The following is an 18,840-nucleotide window of genomic DNA, read 5'->3' as shown; positions in this document are numbered from 1 at the left end:
TAAGAAATTTATGTTTTTTCCAGATTGCAGAACTAGGCCAAACTAAAACTCTATGATAAGAAAAAGTTCGGGCTTTTATTTAACTTAGAGATTTCATCCAAGTGTCCACACATCAAATAAAAGGCTAAAATAAAAATCAATGAAGGAGGGAGAGACAGGATTTAGATTTTGTTCCACTCAAACCCAGATGACCATGTGAATCCAGAGACTAATCCTAAATTCTCAGTATAAATACTAGGTGGGCAATGAAAAACACAGAGATTAAAACAGATGTGAATACAGTCAAAACAAGAATAAAGAACAGTAGGTTAGGCCTACAGGAGTCAACATGTCACAAGTCCCAGCACCTGGTAATGAGGAAGCCCAATGCCGGCCTGATTCCTCGCGTGATGACGTCGACAACCAGTTATTTCATCACCAAGAGGAAAATCAGAAAATGCCTTTAGCAATAGATAGTGACCGAATAAACACAGCAATAATGGTGGTTATAGGTTATGACACAATAGTCACATTTTTCAAAAACTCAGACTTTTGATCCAAACTCACAGCTTGACTCAATCTACCAGAAAATGGATTTTTTTTCTCCTACATGCTGATTTGACTTCTAAAGATGAGGCTTAGAGCAAATTGGTTTATTACAATGACAACTAAGCCCCACAATTAGCTGACTATAAAGCACCAATATTAAGACAAAAAACACAGATGTTATAAGCAACCAGTTTTACAGCTACAATGGGACCTCCCCCCCACAAAATAAATCTTGGGTTTAGCTCCTACTAGGTCATTTCATTAGTACTAGCAGCACTACACAAAACCTAAATTACACAATTACATATTGTTCCTCTCAGCAAACACAGATATTTTTAAATAATTGTGAAACTCACTTAAAAGAATTACTATAAATAACTATAATAAACATCTGCCGGACTTCCGGCAAGATGGAGGAATAGGTGGGCGCACCGTACCTCCTCGCACAACCAAGAACAGAACCACAATAATTTACAACAATGATTTGCAGTCATAATATCAGAACTGTCAGAGGATTTACCTAAATGGAAGTCGGACAGCCTAGAAGTTGAAGTAGACCCGTACATCCAGACTGGTAGGGGACTACGAGCCGAGCGAGCGGGCGCGGGGCTGGCGCGGGTCGCAGGTGCGCGTAGGTCGGGGGAAATTTGGCGCAAAATCGGCGCGACATCAATCCAGGGCGCTGGAGCGCAGCGGTGATCCCTGAGTACGCAAACAGCGGCTGGGGGAATCAGTGGGGCAGCGATTGTGGACCAGGGCAGAGCTCACGACCCAGAAGCCCAGGGAAGTGTCTGACTCCAGGAGAACGGAAGGGTCGCCATTGATCCCTCCTGTCCCCGCTCCCGCCCCTGCCCCCACATATAATGTCACAAGCTAGAGACTGGGGCGCCCAGCACCGGTGAACACCTAAGGCTCTGCCCCCCACCGTAACAAGAGCGACCAGACCGGAGAAAAAATAAATAAATAAGTAAAATAATAGGAGAGACAGGGAAAGACGTAAGACATGTTTCCAGCAGAACAGATCAGACCCCCAGGACTCATCCTTTTGAGTGACCAAGAAATAGCCAATCTATCAGATGCACAGTCCAAAACACTGGTGATCAGGAAGCTCACGGAACTGGTGGATTTTGGATCCAAATTACACGAAAAAATGCAGATTACCATAAAAGGGATGCAGGAAGACATACGGAGGAGAGCCAATTGTGAAAGGAAGGAATCTGAGTCTCAAAACAACACAGTGGACCAGAAGGAAGATAGAATCAACCAAGCAGGAGAGCATGATGAAATAAGAATTCAAAAAATCGAAGAAAAGCTTAAGACCATCGAGGACACCTTTAAACGTTCCAACATCCGAATTATAGGGGTACCAGAAGGGGAAGACCAACAAGTGGAAAAGTTATTTGAACAAATAATAAAGGAGAACTTCCCCAAACTGGCAAAGGGAACAGTCTTCCAAGAAATCCAAGGAGCGCAGAGAGCCCCAAAGAAGTTGGACCCAAGAAGAAACACACCAAGGCACATCATAATTACATTAGCCAAGGTAAAAACGAAGGAGAGAATCCTAGAAGCAGCAAGAGATAAGGGGACAGTAACCTACAAAGGAGTTCCCATCAGACTGTCAGCTGATTTCTCAAAAGAGACCTTACAGGCAAGAAGGGGCTGGAAAGAAATATTCCAAGTCATGAAAGACAAGGACCTACATCCCAGATTGCTCTATCCAGCAAAGCTCTCATTTAGAATGGAAGAGGAGATAAAGTGCTTTTCAGATAAGGTCAAGTTAAAGGAGTTCATCATCACCAAGCCCTTACTTTATGAAATGCTAAAGGGACTTATCTAAGAAAAGAAGATAAAGAAAAGACATGTATAGTAAAAGGACAGCAAACTCACAATTATTAACAACCACACCTAAAGCAAAACCAAAAGAAACTAAGTAAACAACTAGAATAGGAACAGAACCACAGAAATAGAGGGCACAAGGGGGGGCCAGCAGTAGGGGTGGAAGGAGGAGAGAGAGGGAAAAGGTATAGAGAATAAGTAGCATAGAATGTAGGCTGAAAATAGATAGGGGGAGGGCAAGAATAGTACGGGAAATGTAGAAGCTAAAGAACTCATAAGTATGACATATGGACATGGACTAAAGGGGGGGAAGGTGGGTGGGAGAGGGGGCACAGGGTGGAGGGGAGTGAAGGGGGAAATGGGACAACTGTAATAACATAATCAATAAAATATATTAAAAAAAGAAATTTAAAAAAAAAAAACATCTGCCAACTGGATGAGAAGAAGCTAAAGTGAGCCGGGTCCGCCCCTGTCAGTTCTCTGTGTGAATGGACCATGTAAGGGACGAAGAGTCCGAGTATCAGAGAGGTACACGAAAGTGACGGCAACTAAAGACAATGAGTCTATCATCCTGGGTAAAGAAAGGCAGCTTGATTGTTTTGGTCAATAAAACATAGTAGGTAAAACTACAGGAATCATAATTTCTTATGCACTCTTTCTTTAAAAAACAAAAAAACTGCTTAACTTTTACAGTGAAGCAGTAAGTCCTGGATCATTTGCTTGAAAACCCCTTTGAAAGTCTACTCTGGGTCTGCTAACGACAGCAAATGGGCTGTTGATAAGTGATGAGCAAGAGAACTATTCTCCTGCTAGGCCTTAAATGTACCATTATGGAGACAGCAATAGATTTAAAAATAACAAATCTGGAATCACTGCCAATTTCATCATCAGAGGTAACTTCATTTGTAGGTAAAAAGTAATAGAGCCATTCTATTATTGCTAAGCATACAAGACCCACAGGTGTTTTCAGACGTACTTAGAACACCATCTCCTCCTCACATTTCTACAGTCTGGGGACCCAGACATCTTTCTGGCAGCCACATCCCCATACACTGTAAAACGGCCTCTAACAGCCTTGCAAATGGAAAACCTCAGTTGTGGGCCAGTCACTTAACCTCTGTGAATATCATCAGTAAAATGGGCACTAATACCTCTATCATTGGATTGTAGGGGCTAAAGCACCAAGGATTATGGAAGGTAACATTTCCTGTTGTCCCATAATCCCAGACTTCGAGCTAGTATGGGCCGTCATTTGAACCAGCCAGGTAATACTCTCTGAAAATCACTTTATGGACAAACTTATTGTTCGGAAATGTAAAATTTGATTTAGACCACTAATGAGGGAGAAGGGAAGAGAACTGTAAAAAAAGCAGAGTCCATAGCAATTGTTAGAAATAACTTCAAATACACACACCTTTGGTTTTCTGCCAACTGTTTAGATTTACTTCCCTGGCACACATTTTGGCCTTGGTAGTACATCTCGAAGTCATGAGTCCAAAACAAGTCTTTGATCTTGGGGAAGTGGGCCTGAATTTTCTCAGATGAAACGCATGACCACATTAACCTGCTTAAGAGGAAGAAGAGTATTTCTAGAAGAAAAGTTTCGAAAATCACAAAGGGGTGCTTCTCTTCTTTACGGCCTGGATGGCATTCCTCTGTATCCTCTGACCTAACATATTACTTGGCATGAGTTTAAAGACATTCCCCTCATCTAACTTTAGTCCATGGATATTTCCATTGATTTTTTAATGTAGTCAAAGTGTGTCAAAGGGATTTTGTGTTACATTCTTGGATAAAGGAAAGAATCCCTAGCTGCATAAAAACTAGGAACAGCCCCAGTTGGTATGACTCAGTAGACTAAGCGCTGGCCTGCAAACCAAACGGTCGCCAGTTCAATCCCAGTCAGGGCACATGCCTGGGTTGCAAGCCCCAGTGGGGGGCACACAACAGGCAACCACACACTGATGTTTCTCTCCCTCTCTTTCTCCTTCCCTTCCCCTCTAATTATTTTAAAAACAACAACAACAAAAACAAACTAGGAGCAAAGACTCCAGAGCCAGTCTGCCTGGGTTCAAAACTTTGGGCAAGCTACTTGACCTGTCTGTGCCTCAGTAAAATGGTAGTAATACTAGTGCCGTTCCCAAAGAGGACAAAATGAGTTAATATTTGTAAAGTGCTTAGAGCTGTGTATGGCAGTGTTATAAAAGCTACCTTTGAATTAAAATAAATAACTCCCTAAATTAATCCTTCTGGTAAACTATTACATAAACACACAATGAATGATGGTTTGAATCTCATCTGAGAGACTAGATTCTCCAGGCGGTCAAATGCAGTGCTGTACAAGCTTTTGGAATCAGAGAGACTCCTCTCTCTGCATCCCTCTGTGTGGCCCTGAGCAAGTCGCTTTAATCTCTCCCTAAACCTTTCCATCTTCATTGGTACAATGGGAATAATAATAATTATCTAGCAGGCATGCTGTAAAGGTAAACAGAGGAAATATAGATGTAAAGTTCTTGACACAGAGAGAGCAAAGTATTAGGTGCTCAAGAAGTGAAGCTACCCTCCCCCGCAAATACGCATGTTCATATCCACCTACAAGACAGTGTGTAGAACAATGAGCTGTTGTGAATTAACTTGTGAGCTGAGTACCTCAAATACTGCAATATGGGCGGGGCTTTGCCTTGATGTTGAGTCAAGGCTGTAGGGCAACCTGAAGAAGCAAGAATCAGATTGGAAGAAGACTGGGGAACATGACACCAACAGTTACGAACAAAGCTCCTCTCCAGGCCCAGCAAAGAGCTAAAGACCTAAAAACAAACCCCATAAAGTCTAAGAATATTCCAGTAATTCAGATAAACAGCCCTGAACTGGTCTGTTTTATAAGCTTTTCTTGTCATTGCACTTCTTTTTTTTTTAACAGTATTTCTTTTTTTTTTTAAGATTTTATTTATTTATTTTTAGAGAGGGAAGGGAGGGAGATAGAGAGAGAAACATCAATGTGCAGTTGCTGGGGGTCATGGCCTGCAACCCAGGCATGTACCCTGACTGGGAATCAAACCTGCAACACTTTGGTTCGCAGCATGTGCTCAATCCACTGAGCTACGCCAGCCAGGGCTGTCATTGTACTTCTTATAAGCGGGTTTCCACCATATTTAAAAGGAAAATAACTTGAGAAATGGATTGGTTTTAAGGGAACTGTAAAGAAAATCACAGTGGGTGCTTACTCAGGTGACCGGAAAACAAAGGCAAGGGCTGTGGTGTGGGCAGAAATCCCCTTTTAAGAAGGATTTTTCTAAGGTTCAGTCAAGTACCACCTCCAAATAAACTAGCTTGTGTTTTCTAAACACCTGATACCTCAGGTAATAGTACCACTTTTTCTACCTTTTCACAGGTAAGAATATAGTCTCCAATTTTTAAATTTATTTTTATCATACTTTTCCATTGCCATTTACCCCCCTTTTAGCCCTCTTCCTGCTGTGAGTTTCCAATTTTTTTTATTTAAATATTTTATTTATTTATTTTTAGAGAGAGAAGGGAGGGAGGGAGGGAGAGAGAGAGAGAGAGAGAGAGAGAGAGAGAGAGAAGGAAACATCAATGTGCGGTTGCTGGGGGTCGTGGCCTACAACCCAGGCATGTACCCTGACTGGAAATCAAACCTGCGACACTTTGGTTCACAACCCGCACTCAATCCACTGAGCTATGCCATCCAGGGCCAATTTTTTAAATAAAACGTTCCTTTAAAAATTTACAAGCCCCCTGAGATTTTAAGCTTTCACGGTAACTGAAAAGAATTGTAATTAGGAAATCTGTACATGTGCAAAGCTGAAAGTCACAAAATGCACAAAAGGATGGATGATCATAAAAATTATCTTCTTGATCCTAGTAAGGACAGGCACTTGATCATGCCTTTGAAATGCAAAAATTAATGCTACTGACCCAATAGCAGTTAAAACTTAAAAAATGCTGAGTATCCGTCCTCTTGTTTGTGGGACATACCTTGGGAGCTCCTTTTCCAATCACAGTCAAAGACCTGCATGCATCACACTGCTTCTAGTCACCATCGGAAGGGGTGAGTGCGGCGTGCAGCCGGGACAAGGGATGGGCCCCATTACAGGGAAGCAGAGCCGCGTGCAAGATTCATGGTCCATGTGACTCAACAGTGTTGATAACTCCTTGGCGCTATGAAGATGACATGTTTTAAGATACACTTTCCTTTCTCAATAAATGAAGTTCAAATTTAAAAAAAAAAAGAATTCAGAGGCTTCTGTAGGCATATATAATATGTACACTTATACTGTTTAGGTAGTTTGTATAGTGTGTGTTATCCTGTGGACAGATTTGGGGTTATTATGAATAAAACTGCTCTTAAAATTTTTTAAAAAGAAAAATAAATAAATGAACTTCAATATATCTCTTGTGATAGAGTTGAATGTTGTCGATGCCTTATAGAGGCCAAGATCTCTCGGAAGCACAACAGGACCCTGACTGTCCCGACTGTGGAAAAAGGACAAATAAGTGGTCTGTATGCTGCTCTGACCACATGGGAACGAACTCTAGAGGTAGCACGTGGGTAGCAAGGCAAGGCAGGAGCACCCAGACCCATTTCCTAATCCCACTAAAAAAACACGTAAAACTAAGGGATAAAATATTACCACCCTCACCCCCGAAGCTTTCCTATGTAGCTGAACTCTAAGTCAAGAAAAGAAAATACATAGGTATCAAACAGGAACTCAAACTCAGAGTTGTGAGTGGGAGCTCCAAATGCAACAAATCAAAAATCAACAATAAGGAGACAGAAAAATGTGCTCAGTACACTTAATGAAGGGCAATTCAACTGACTCTTCAATGCTTAGTAAAAAATTTGCCACCATGAAACATATTCAGCCCTGGCTGAGGGTGTGGCTCACTGGATTGAGTACAGACTGTGAACCAAAGTGTTGCTGGTTCGATTCCCAGTCAGGGCACATGCCTGGGTTGCAGTCCAGGTCCCCAGTGGGGGCCATGTGAGAGGCAACCACACACTGGTGTTTCTCTCCCTCTCTGGCTCCCTCCCATCCCCTCTCTCTAAAAATAAACAAATAAAACCTTAAAGAAAAGGAAAAAAACATATTCAGAGTAACGAACAAGACTGAAAAATCTAAGTAACAACTGACATGTCTAGATTCTTATATACAGCTACACCATAAAGCCGGTGGGAAAACACCATTTCAAGTGGGTCTACCATAAAATAAAAATACAAAAAGTAAAGCAAAATAAAATAAAATAATTAGAACCTAAAGAAATTTCGTTACTCAAGTCCCTTCACCTATCGCCAACAGAAAACTTAAAAAAGGGAGAGAGAGAGATAACAAGCCAACTGAACTGATCTACACTCTGAAGGTCAGAACACCTGATTTGCAAATGCCGTGAACCAGCATGAACCTGGGAACTCTCAGTAAAAATATCACTCAGTTAAAATACACAAACACAAACAACATCACTTCATTACAAATCAAATTAACTACTGTTCATGGTAAAGAAAAATTGACAAAGTATAAATGTCTTGAAGAACATTTTTAAAAGGTTATTACTGAAGCACAAATATATTTAAATAAATATGAATTCATAATGTTATTTACAAAAAACTCATTAGATATATCTGAAGACTATTTGATCTGAATACTGGTAAATAAGAGAAAAGAATCAAGCATTTATTTCATCTTTCCTGCACAAACTGTACCTAGGGTAACCAGTTCATTCATAACAGGAGGTTTCTCTACAATTTCTTTCTAAAAAGAATTCCAGTTAATAAGGAAAGAAGGTAAAACAGAAATCAAAATAACACCATTTTGTTAAATCCTAGTTAAATCATGGATTTAGGCAGTGATCGTCAATGGCCACCACCGTCACAAAAAAGAGTAATACGAAGGAAGAAATCCTGCCTGGTAACCTGAACCCGAGTCAGCTGAAGTGCCTAGATCTGATTTCCAGCTTACAGGAAATACAGGGGACAGATGGACATGTTAAAGGATACCTCAGAGACACAATCAGCAAAACCCAGACTGTGGGAAATGGGGCAAATGATCTTTTTTCTTCAACAAATAAACTGGCGAGAGCCCTGGCTGGTGTGGCTCAGCTGGTTGGAACGTCGTCCCATACACCAAAAGGTCGCAGGTTCAAACCTTGGTCAGAGCACACACCCAGGTTGCAGGTTCAATCAGGGTTGAAGTGCATACAGGAAGGCAACTAAGCAATGTTTCTCTCTCTCTCTCTCCCCCTTCCCCCTCTCTTCCTCCCTCCCCTGTCCCCTCCCCCTTCCTTTCGCTCTAGAACAGGGGTATCACACTCATTTTCATGGGGGGGGGCACTTTCCAAGTTGCCTTCAAAGGGCCGCTAATTTTAGGACTGTATAAATGGAACTAGTCCTTAACAGCTAAGGAGAGCTCAGCACTGCCTCAGGGTAGAAACAAGGTGCCAGGCCGGATAAAACAAGGTGGAGGGTCGGATTTGGCCCTCGGGACTTGTGTTTGCCACCTGTGGTCTAGAACCAATGGAAAAATGTCCTTGGGTCAAGATTAAAAAAAAATAACCAAAAACCTAGGAAGAAAAAAATGACAGAGATGAAAGCCACAGATTTAAAGAGACTTAAGAGACATATCAAACGGACACAATGTGTGGACCTTGTTTGGACACAGATTTGAACACACTATAAAATATTCTAGACAATATGGAAAACATGAACCCTAGCTAAACATTTGCTAATTTTAAAGAACTGCCATTTTTAATTGTGGTAATGGTATGGTAAATATTTTTTACAGTGTCCTTATCTTTCAAAGATACATACACAAATAATATGATATATAGGACTTTCTTCAAAATAACTGAGGTAAGGAGGGGTGATAAAAAGAAACAGAATAGACCATAAGCTAGTAATTGTTTTATGGGTATATAATGTATCTGAGGATGCATTATTTTATTTTCTCGACTTCTGTATGTTTGAAATTTCCATAATAAAACTAGAACTACAAAAGAAATTGGTTTTGTCTCACTGCACTTGGAGCAAACATATTGCTCCACATTTTGCATTTGTATGATTAATGGCCCTCTTCTCAACATTTGCCTCTCAAGAGGGACCCAAGAGGCCCCAACCAGACCATTAAAAATCCTGGGTCTGTACGAAGCTAACTTTCTAAATATAAGTAGCATTTAGCAGCTGTAGATCAGTACATTACTTTTCAACCAAAGGGCCCAAGAGATGTAAGGCGCCTTAGGGTTATGATGAGACCTTGAGTTCAACTGCACATATGTTGATTTGCAATGGTCAAATCACACCAACTATCCTACTGTGTATATAAAATGTTACAAGCGTGTGTGTGCACAAAAACTGATCTATAAGGATGTATATCACAGTGCTGCTCCACTACAAAAAATTAAAAATAAACTCACGTCTAATGGCATGGAAGGGATTAAATAAATTATGGTTCATACACACTGTGGAATACCACTTACCCATTTATAATGAGGTTGAGGAAAATAAGAAATAATAGGAAAGTATTCACAACATATTAAGTAAAAATGTGAGACAATGTACAGAATAATGTTATTTGTGGTTGTTTTTTTAAAAGTTTGCATTAAAAAAGACCAAAGTAAATACCTCAAAATTACAACAGTAATTTCTTTAGGTGGTGGAATTATAGATGATTTTATTTTCTTCTTTGTGTTTTTATATTGTCTAGCAATTTTTCTATAATAAAGGTAGAGATCCGTATTCTTTTATCTGCAACTCAGAAATCCAAAAAGCATTTTCAAAAGTTAGTGGCAAACTCATTTAGGTACAAAACCTGATCTAAGCAGATAGAGCTGCTTCATATTTATCCCATTTACTGTGAACATTTACTTACAGATTTCACCACAGAAATGTGTTCCAGAGTGTTACTCCAGATCCCACTAGGGGCTCAGCAGTACCCTCCAGTGAAGATTCTGAATTCCAAACCCCAAAGTTTGGGACAAGAAATTGTGGACCTGTACCAGCTTGTAACTTTGCCACTGTTACCATTTTTAGGGACTCATATTTGAAAAGGTTGGCAGCCCATGCTATCAATTATCATAAATTTTTAAATGGACACATCAATAAAAAAATATGTCCTTAAGCCCTGGCTGGTGTGACTCAGTGGACTGTGCGCCGGCCTGCAAACCAAAGGGTTGCTGGTTTGATTCCCAGTCAGGACACATGCCTGGGTTGCGGGCAAGGTCCCCAGTTGGGGGCATGCAAGAGGCAACCACACATTGATGTTTCTCTCCTCTTTCTCCCTCCCTTCCCCTCTCTCTAAAAATAAATATAATCTCAAAAAATCCAAAAATAAAAATAAAAATGTCCTTAACAGACAGGGTTATCATTCTGGAACCATCAACAGTAACAGGCATTGGGCTGCCATCAGACGATTTTGGCAGCCAAGGTTCACCAAACCAGACATTATGTGTCATACACACTTTAGCTCCTATGATATGGCTTCAGGAGGTGTGTACTCTCCCAGGCCCAGCACAAATGAAGACACAGATGCTCAGAGTGGTTCAATAACTTGCCTAAGTCATAAGGCAGAGTTGGGTTAAAACCTGATCCCTAGCAGCTATGTTAAGTAACCAAGTAAGCAAGCAAGTGGGGGCAGTTCTGCTTCCTGGGTCATTACCAGCATTTTTAATAGTGGTAATAACATCACAAGTAATGCAGACACTGACTTTTGTTTTAAGAACTTTTTTGATTTGTAAACTAAACAAACTTGATCTACAAATTACTGAGAAAGGATAAATATTGAGCCATACCATATAATTTCTAGTATTACCTTTAACTCTAACCACACCAAAGTTATTTGAAGATGTTCTATGAATATAATGATATAATTTCTATACCACAGAAAATCTCTCAGTAATCTTTTGGAAATCAGTGTGGGGAACATTTTCTGAGGGCTCCCCAGAAAAACCAAGGTCTTTATTTAAAACCAGGACAGCTTGACATTTCCAAGAACAAACCCTCCACTATCTCCTTTTGGGACTTCCTTGGTGTCTCTGGACTATAAAACCCAGTAATTTACTTTCCCTACTGAAGACTAAGGCAGAAATGGCCTTGACTTCCTTTTTGCAAACCAAAATTCACAGCTGTTTGGGGTGAACAAACCAAGGCAGGAAGCTGGGAAGGGGGGATCCTTCTGAAGGGATTTTTCGGGCCAAGGATGCAACTTTCACTGGGACCATAACCTCCCGGGACAAGTGAGCATGCTGAAGCTGACTAGATGCAAATCAGTTTCTTCAGACCACAAGACTGTTTCACTGTTTCCTGTCTCTAATTTTTGTAACTAAGACAGTAAAAACTCAACTTCAACTGGAGAATACAGAAAAAGGGAGATCTCTGACTAACCAAACTTCCGCTAAATTATCTCTTACTACAAGGAGATCCCTTCCTCGGTTTCGATTAGGCACTTTCTAGACTTTTAGGTATAAAATAACCACATGAAGTTATTTCCAGGCATGCCATCTCTTTTTCTTTTGTTTTCTGCTCTAGAGAAAGCAAAAATGTACAGAAATTCCAATGTTAAGGACAAGGGCTACCATCCCGATAAAAAAATACTTAAAATAAGTATTTTAAGAAGCTCTTTAAAAACTCTTTACAGAAGTAAGCCAGTTTAGTGGAAGATCCAGCGAACTGCTATCCTAATGGATAGTGGTGTTTTGCTGTGTTGTTCCTGTTTTCACATTCTCTCTTCGAAGGGCACGAACTCGCAGCAGGCAAGTCTGTGAGGTCCTGCTTCCGGCGTTCTCCCATTCCATAACCCTTCCACGGTCCACGTGGCCCTCTTCCTTAGGATATTAAGATCATTTTGCTCAAAACAGGCACATTCAAAAGAAATCTTCCAGGGTAGGAGGGCAAAAGGAAAGGGTGTGCATGTGGAAAAGCTGTCTTGTCATTATAGTTTCCAAGATTCAGACTCATTCTGGGGCGGTGGTGAAAGGCCCCTTTCAACAGAATGATTATGCTAACCACTCTTTTTTACTTTTAAGTTTTAATTCCTTAAATAAATATTAGGGGTCTTTCTTAAAAACAGTAAATACCTTCTGTCACTTGAGAGAACTTGTTATTTTCCCCTAAAACAAAATCCATTTTTCAAAAAGTTTCATTCTTCATTCCTTATTTCAGAGCCTTCTCACATCTTTGGGAAACTCATGGCAGTTTTGGACGGTCTTCCCTGCCCCAATGGCAGAGTACAAACAAGTTTGCAGCCACATTTACTTTTTTTTTTAGGATTTTATTTGTTTATTTTTAGAGAGGGAGGAAAAGAGGGAAAGAAACATCGATGTGATTGGCACACACCCCAACCAGAGACCAGGCCTGTAATCCAGGCATGCGCCCTGACCGGGAATCCAACCGGTGACCTTTTGCTTGGCGGAATGATGCCCAACCAAACTGACCCACACCAGTCAGGGCACCACACTTAGTGTTACAATGAATGCAAATGTAAGTAACTGTCTATAAATTTTCAGATGTCTTCAGCAAGAATTCTTTTCTTATTCAACTCTCCTCATTCTTGAGAAATTAAGTGCAGAATTTTCCTAAACTATGACATAATCTACTCTTCAATGACAGCTTCAGTTTCTCTGTATTTCTGAACCCTCAGGGGTGCATTTCACTTTTCATCATTCATGTACATCAGGCATGTCGCTCATAATTCAATTTATAGTTTTTAAGTTAATATGTTAATGTTTTCTTTTAACATTTCCTTTTCTCAGATTTTTTTACCCTTTAGTTGATAGAATACACCTTTAACTCAAATTATACTGAATTCTCACGCAGAAGTTGCTTTCCTAGAAATCAGTAGTTTCACTATAACCATAAACATATCAATGGTCTATCACATCAGAATTTGGGCGCCTGTGTGTGCCCAGGGCTGAAAACTACCATGAGTTAGAAGTTGGTGAGTTGCACTTCTGCCCTTCTGGCTCTGTGAGCAGCATCACAGTGGGCAGCAAGAACGAGTGCCTTCGGAGAAGCAGCAAACGGGAGCCAAGAAGAGAGTGTCCGATCCATTTCCTAAGCACGACTGGTATGATGTGAAAGCACCAGCTATGCTCAACACACAAAATGTTGGAAAACACTAATCACAAGAATCTGAGAAACCAAGGTCTCATCTGATCGTCTCAAGGGTCATGTTTTTGAAATGATCCTAGCTGACCTGCAGAATAATGGAGTTGCATTTACAAAATGCAAGCTAATCACTGAGGATGTTCAGGGCAAAAACTGGCAAGGACCTTACCCATAACGAAAATGTGCCCCACGGACAAAAACAGCAGACAATGAATGAAGCTCAAGTTGATGTCAAGACTACCAAAGGCTACTTGCTTTTTCTATTCTGTCTTGGTTTCACTTAAAAACAAACAAACAAACAAAATGCAACGATCAGATTTAGAAGACCTCTTATGCTCAGCACCAACAGATCCACCAAATCCAAAGAAGATGGAAATCATGACCCAGAGGTGTAGACAAATGCCTTCAAAGAAGTGTTCAATAAACTGATTGCAAACAGTACGAGAAAAGACATGGAAGAGGTTCGCTAGTCTACTTATCAGCTCCATGTCTCTGTTAGAAAAGTCAAAATGCTGAAGAAGTCCAAGTTTGAAGTGGAGAAACCATGGAGCTTCACGGTGAAGGGAGTGGTTCTGGAAAAGCTGCTGGGGATGAGGCAGGCGCTAAAGTTGAACGAGCTGATGGATTTGAACCCCCAGTCCAAGAATCTATTTAAAATTCAGACTTAATGTTGACAAACAGAAATTCCCATTTGTGAAAAAAAAGTTTAATACAGTACCTGTCCAAGCTACAGACTGAAAGCGTGCATCCATTCAACAATTAGAAATGAGAAATTATATGAAGTTAAAATCCATGCTGTCCGGAACCACTGTAGGACTAGACATTTTAAATAGCTTTGCTTTTTAGGTAATCTACTGCTTGTCCTTTTAAGTAACAAAAATTACATTTGAATCATTTTGCATAGAAAACTAAAATGTTTTGCGTATTTTCATTAACAAGTTATAGTGAACATAATTTAATCTTTATTTGATAGCTAAGAGTCATAATAAAAATTACAGCACTAAGCTATAATTCGATGATAGTTGAGGCCTTACCAGGTATATAGGACTACATACATGTATGTCAATAGTCTCAAGTTACTGCGGGGGAGTGTGGGAGGGTGGAATCCTATATTTTCATTACTTTTCCTATTTTTTATTTTGTCAATCACATAGACATATCATACTACTATAAAACTCTGCAAAACTGACCATGTATTGGGAGAGTGATTAATTTTTTTTATCAAATTGTAAGAGAAAGTTTATTTTAAAAGTTACAAAGGTAGTAGAAGTGAGCTGTTGAGCTGCACAGGCTCAGAAAACAAGTTCCAGAGGCAAAAGAAGGGCCCTAGGAGCTTAGGAAAGGGAAGGGCAAAGGTCAGGTGCCTGGGGGGAAGAAGAGGGAGAAGGGAAAGGCGTGGGTGTGCTCCTGAGGGAGGGCAGCATGAGGGAGGGCAGCTGCCTGACTAATTTCGGTTGAATACCTACTATATACCAGGTTGGAGATAAACTTTGCAGTGTGTCTAGCAATCCATCTGGTACAAAGCAGATGATGGGTAAACATTTGGTAAGTGAATGGCATTAATGTGCCTGTCTGAGCAGGTCCTCTCCCTTATTTACTGTTTCTAATCTGTTATAGTTTGGAAAACAGATACCAGAGTGTGAGAGAATGCTATTTAGAATGCCTGGCACGGTACTATGCACAGAACAGGTGCAGCACAGCAAAACTGGATGTGCTGAACTGAAGATAGCCAGCAGCGAGCGCCTACGATGTGCCAGAAACTGTGATAAGCTTCTCACACAAATGACCTAATACAATATGTATAAGGCAGACACTATTATCCCCATTTTATATGCAGATATTGAGGCCCAGAATGGGTGAGTAATTTGCATAAGGTCAGTGGTGGCCTGACACATAACACTGCACTGCCTGTGAATATACAGAATGTAAGGGAAGGTCAGAAGGACATGAAGTTTGTAACAACTTTTTTTTTTTTAATCTGGAAGTCTTTGCTGACTTTCTGACTCCCAGGTATGTTCTCAATTGGTGAGAGTTCCTATATGTGAGAGCATTACATTGGCAGGCCGAAGTAATAAACTGGGAGAGCTGGGCAAAGTGTCAGCAGATGAGCTACTGTGCACTACAGATGATGGGCTCCATAGGAATAGAAGCCTGAGAGATCAGTGCATATTAGGGTCACCAGGGAGCACTTTAAGAAGTTAAGACCTAAGCCCAAGCAGTGTAAGAGAAAAGGGATAAGGTGAGAGAGGGGGCACTCTGCAGTTTAAGAGTAAGCACAAAACCTTTGTAGAATGTGGAGAGTGTCATACATAGATGACTGGATGAACAGATGAATAAATAAATGAAAGGACAAACATACATGTAGTTTGGAACATTTATATCCACTGTAGCTATAAGCTCCTATATCTGCCAGTTTTTGTGGGTCGCTTAAACAGCTAGACAAATGTAGGCTGCAGTTGGCAGTACCAGTTGGTGGGGTCAGGGGAGATATGGCAGCTAATACGAAGGCCAACTCTGAAACTATGATTCCGCAGCTCTTGTTAAATAACCCAGAGTTCCTGAGGTGGGGAGTGTGGGCAGGATGGACCCACCCTCCACTATTTTCAAATCTCAAAAGGCAGGACATGCTGACCTAAGGATTATTTAAACACACGGTCTCATTTGCTCAGAAGTCTCTCACTTGGTTGAACCAGAGTCACCTCTAATTAATGACACACCTAGTATAACAAGTGCCTGCAGATCCTCCCTGCCCCTAGGAGTCACAGGGATGAGAGGCTGGCTCTTAGGCTACCATCTCTACAACAGACACAGGAGCAAGTCAGGAGTCAGCTCTCCTACCCAAAGGAACAGAGGCTCCACCATCCACACTTTACAACAAGTGATATATTACAGCAGCATGAGGTCCAAAGTAAAAACTTTACACCCAACAAAGGTTTCCTAGTGTTGCTTAACTACACAGCTGCTAAATCCTCAGCAAAACTTCAACAGTCTCTGAGTGAAGGCAGTAAAAGTAACTTGACCTGTGCTTGAAGACAGGAGATATGTGCAAGTTTCTCACTTCAGCAGGATATGCTGGGGGTTAAAGTATCTCTGGCAAACCTCCAAATGCTACATCATTCAACTCATTAGAGATAGGCACCTCCTAACTTATACAGTCTTTCTGTCATCTCTCAGACATCAAGTGCAACAATATCAAAGTAATCCAGGTACGACTCAACACCCAATTCATGCATTCAAAGTACATTTATTCAACGTACATTTATTCAACATCTGTGAGTTGTCAGGCACTGAGCTAGGGACTGGAATATAAACACGAGAAAGACAAAGTCACTTTGAAAAATGGAAGTGTACCCTCCCATTATTATTTCCCTTTACCGTGCCCAACCAGTCGAGGCTCCAGGCAGGAGTTCTTCTTGTGTCCCACTAATACCAAATAAGCCTCATTTCCCACTTCTGCGCCTCTCATCAGGGCGCGCCCACCTGGACACTCTTCACCCAACTTCACCTACCCAAATCCTCGCTGCCTTCAAAGCCAGTGAAAGTCCCCCTCCTCCTGGAAGCCCTGATCTCCATTTTATCCCGAAGTGAAGTTGCCCATCTCTGAACTACTAACAATTACAATGAGTACCACCATCAGTTTATTTAAAAACTTATCATCTTCTGATACTTTTATTTATTCAACAAATCCTCAGTACCAGTTGTGTGCCACCATTCTTCAAGGGGCTGGAGAAACTGCGGCAAACAGGACTGGTGTTTGCATTCCCAGAAAAACTCAAGGAGAGTTCTCCTCCTACATTGCTTTTTATACAATCTTCCTGTATAGAGCTGGGCTGGGTTCCTACTCAGGGTTTAATATCTAACAATTTATTAGAGCCTTGGGCTTCCTTGGTCCAAGCTCACCCAAACTGAAGTTCCATAAACTAATGGGGAACAAAAGCAAACCAAGCCCTTTCTGAATGAACTTCCACTTCTTTAAAACCTCAAAAGAACAAGGAAGGAAAAGAAAACAGGCTATGAAAGTGCTGCTGAACCAACACATTTTACTCACACGGTCAATTCCCCCTCCAAGCCACACAAACGTAATCTTTTTCTTTCAAGCCTTACATTTCAGGTTCAAGTGTTATTTTAACAACAGACCTTGGAGAAGTTTGGAGTACCCCTCAGTTTCCTAAACAAGTCTTTCTAAAGCTTTATTTCTTCATGAATTAACCCCGAATGAACCCTGCATATGCCACCTAACAGACTAATCCAATGAGGTTCACTTCAAGCACAGGAGGAGCTCCACGAACACTTTGAAGGTGTAAGTCCAGAGTCAATGTTAATTTAAACAACAAAAGCCAGGTCCTGCAGAGCCCAGAGAAAGAGTCCAAGTTCCCAAAAGAAGGTAATCAAGAGAGTTTCCTCCAGCGGAGCCAGAGATTCTGCAAGGCGTGGCAGTTTCTGCAGGAGGTGAGGGAGATTTAAATATACACATATATTTGCTCTAAAGTGGCTTGTTAGATACGGCAGCCGGCACCCTATAGCAAGCAGGATGAACCCGGGCCATACCATGCGACAGAGGCTGCCACCTGGGCACTCCCACCATTCTTCGTAGCCAGGTCGGGAGATAAGACGAGGAGAGCCCGGCACCACTCCGACCTGCACCGGCGTTCCGTGTCCCGTGGGCCGTCTGCCCTCGCCTCGGGGCACCCAGAAAAGCCACCCCGCCCGGGTCTCAGGAGCCTCGATCTCTCTAGGGACCCAAGAGACTGGTCCCCAGGCGGCTGTCCGGCCCCGGCGCATTACCCACCTGAGCAGACTGGAGAGGGGATGGCTCGAAGAGCCTCCGCCGCCGCCGCTACCGCCTCCGGAGCCGCCACCGCCACCCCCGAAGCCAGAGGACAGCCGCTTCCCGGACAGCAGCTTCTCCACGGCCGGGAGGTGCCCGGTGCGGGCCGCCTCCAGCAGCTCCTGCTCCTTCCCCATCCCCAGGGCCACCGCCCCCTGGACACCCTCCCCAGGGCCGCAGCAATGCCTGCTTCGGCTCCCAAACTTTCCGTCTCCGGGCAACGCACCCCCCAAAACCGGCCGGGGACACCACCCCCCTCCCCCCCGCCTTCCCCCCCCCAACCAATGCGTCACTTCCGGGATCCGGCGTCACGCGTCACCGCGCCCCCGCGTCCCGCCTCCTGGTCTACCTTGCTGGGCGGGGCTGAGCTGGCGGCGCAGGTGAACTAGGTCTGCAGCTAATGGACTTCGCTGTGCGGATAGGCCTCCAGGGGCAAGAGGGAAGCACCATGTGGGCGCCCGTTGTACGGGTGAAAGGGAACAAACGGGACCCACCTGTATCCGCCTCCCGAAGTGTGCTCCGCCTCAAAGGTTTG

At 42.1% G+C, this 18,840-nt stretch overlaps 1 protein-coding gene across 8 annotated transcripts in view; it reads right to left on the bottom strand.

Annotated features, from left to right (window-relative positions):
- The window catches only part of ANKS1A (ankyrin repeat and sterile alpha motif domain containing 1A), a 191,465-nt gene extending 172,890 nt beyond the window's left edge, over positions 1 to 18,575 (bottom strand). For 4 of the 8 annotated variants that reach the window (XM_036023972.1, XM_036023973.1, XM_028508890.2 and 1 more), the window contains exon 1: positions 18,267 to 18,554. In XM_036023972.1, the coding sequence (XP_035879865.1) occupies positions 18,267 to 18,442 (176 nt within the window). In that variant the 5' untranslated portion in view covers positions 18,443 to 18,554. Of the gene's footprint in view, positions 1 to 18,266 lie in introns of all 8 variants that reach the window. The other 4 variants (XM_028508891.2, XM_028508892.2, XM_028508894.2 and 1 more) reach the window with 3 other exon arrangements.
- Positions 18,576 to 18,840: the final 265 nt, after the last annotated feature.

The sequence above is a fragment of the Phyllostomus discolor genome, chromosome 4 (genome assembly GCF_004126475.2).
Source record: "Phyllostomus discolor isolate MPI-MPIP mPhyDis1 chromosome 4, mPhyDis1.pri.v3, whole genome shotgun sequence".
Taxonomy (NCBI): Eukaryota; Metazoa; Chordata; class Mammalia; order Chiroptera; family Phyllostomidae; genus Phyllostomus; species Phyllostomus discolor.
The sequence above is the reverse complement of the archived record's forward strand: the minus strand, read 5'-3'. Positions and strand labels throughout refer to the sequence as shown.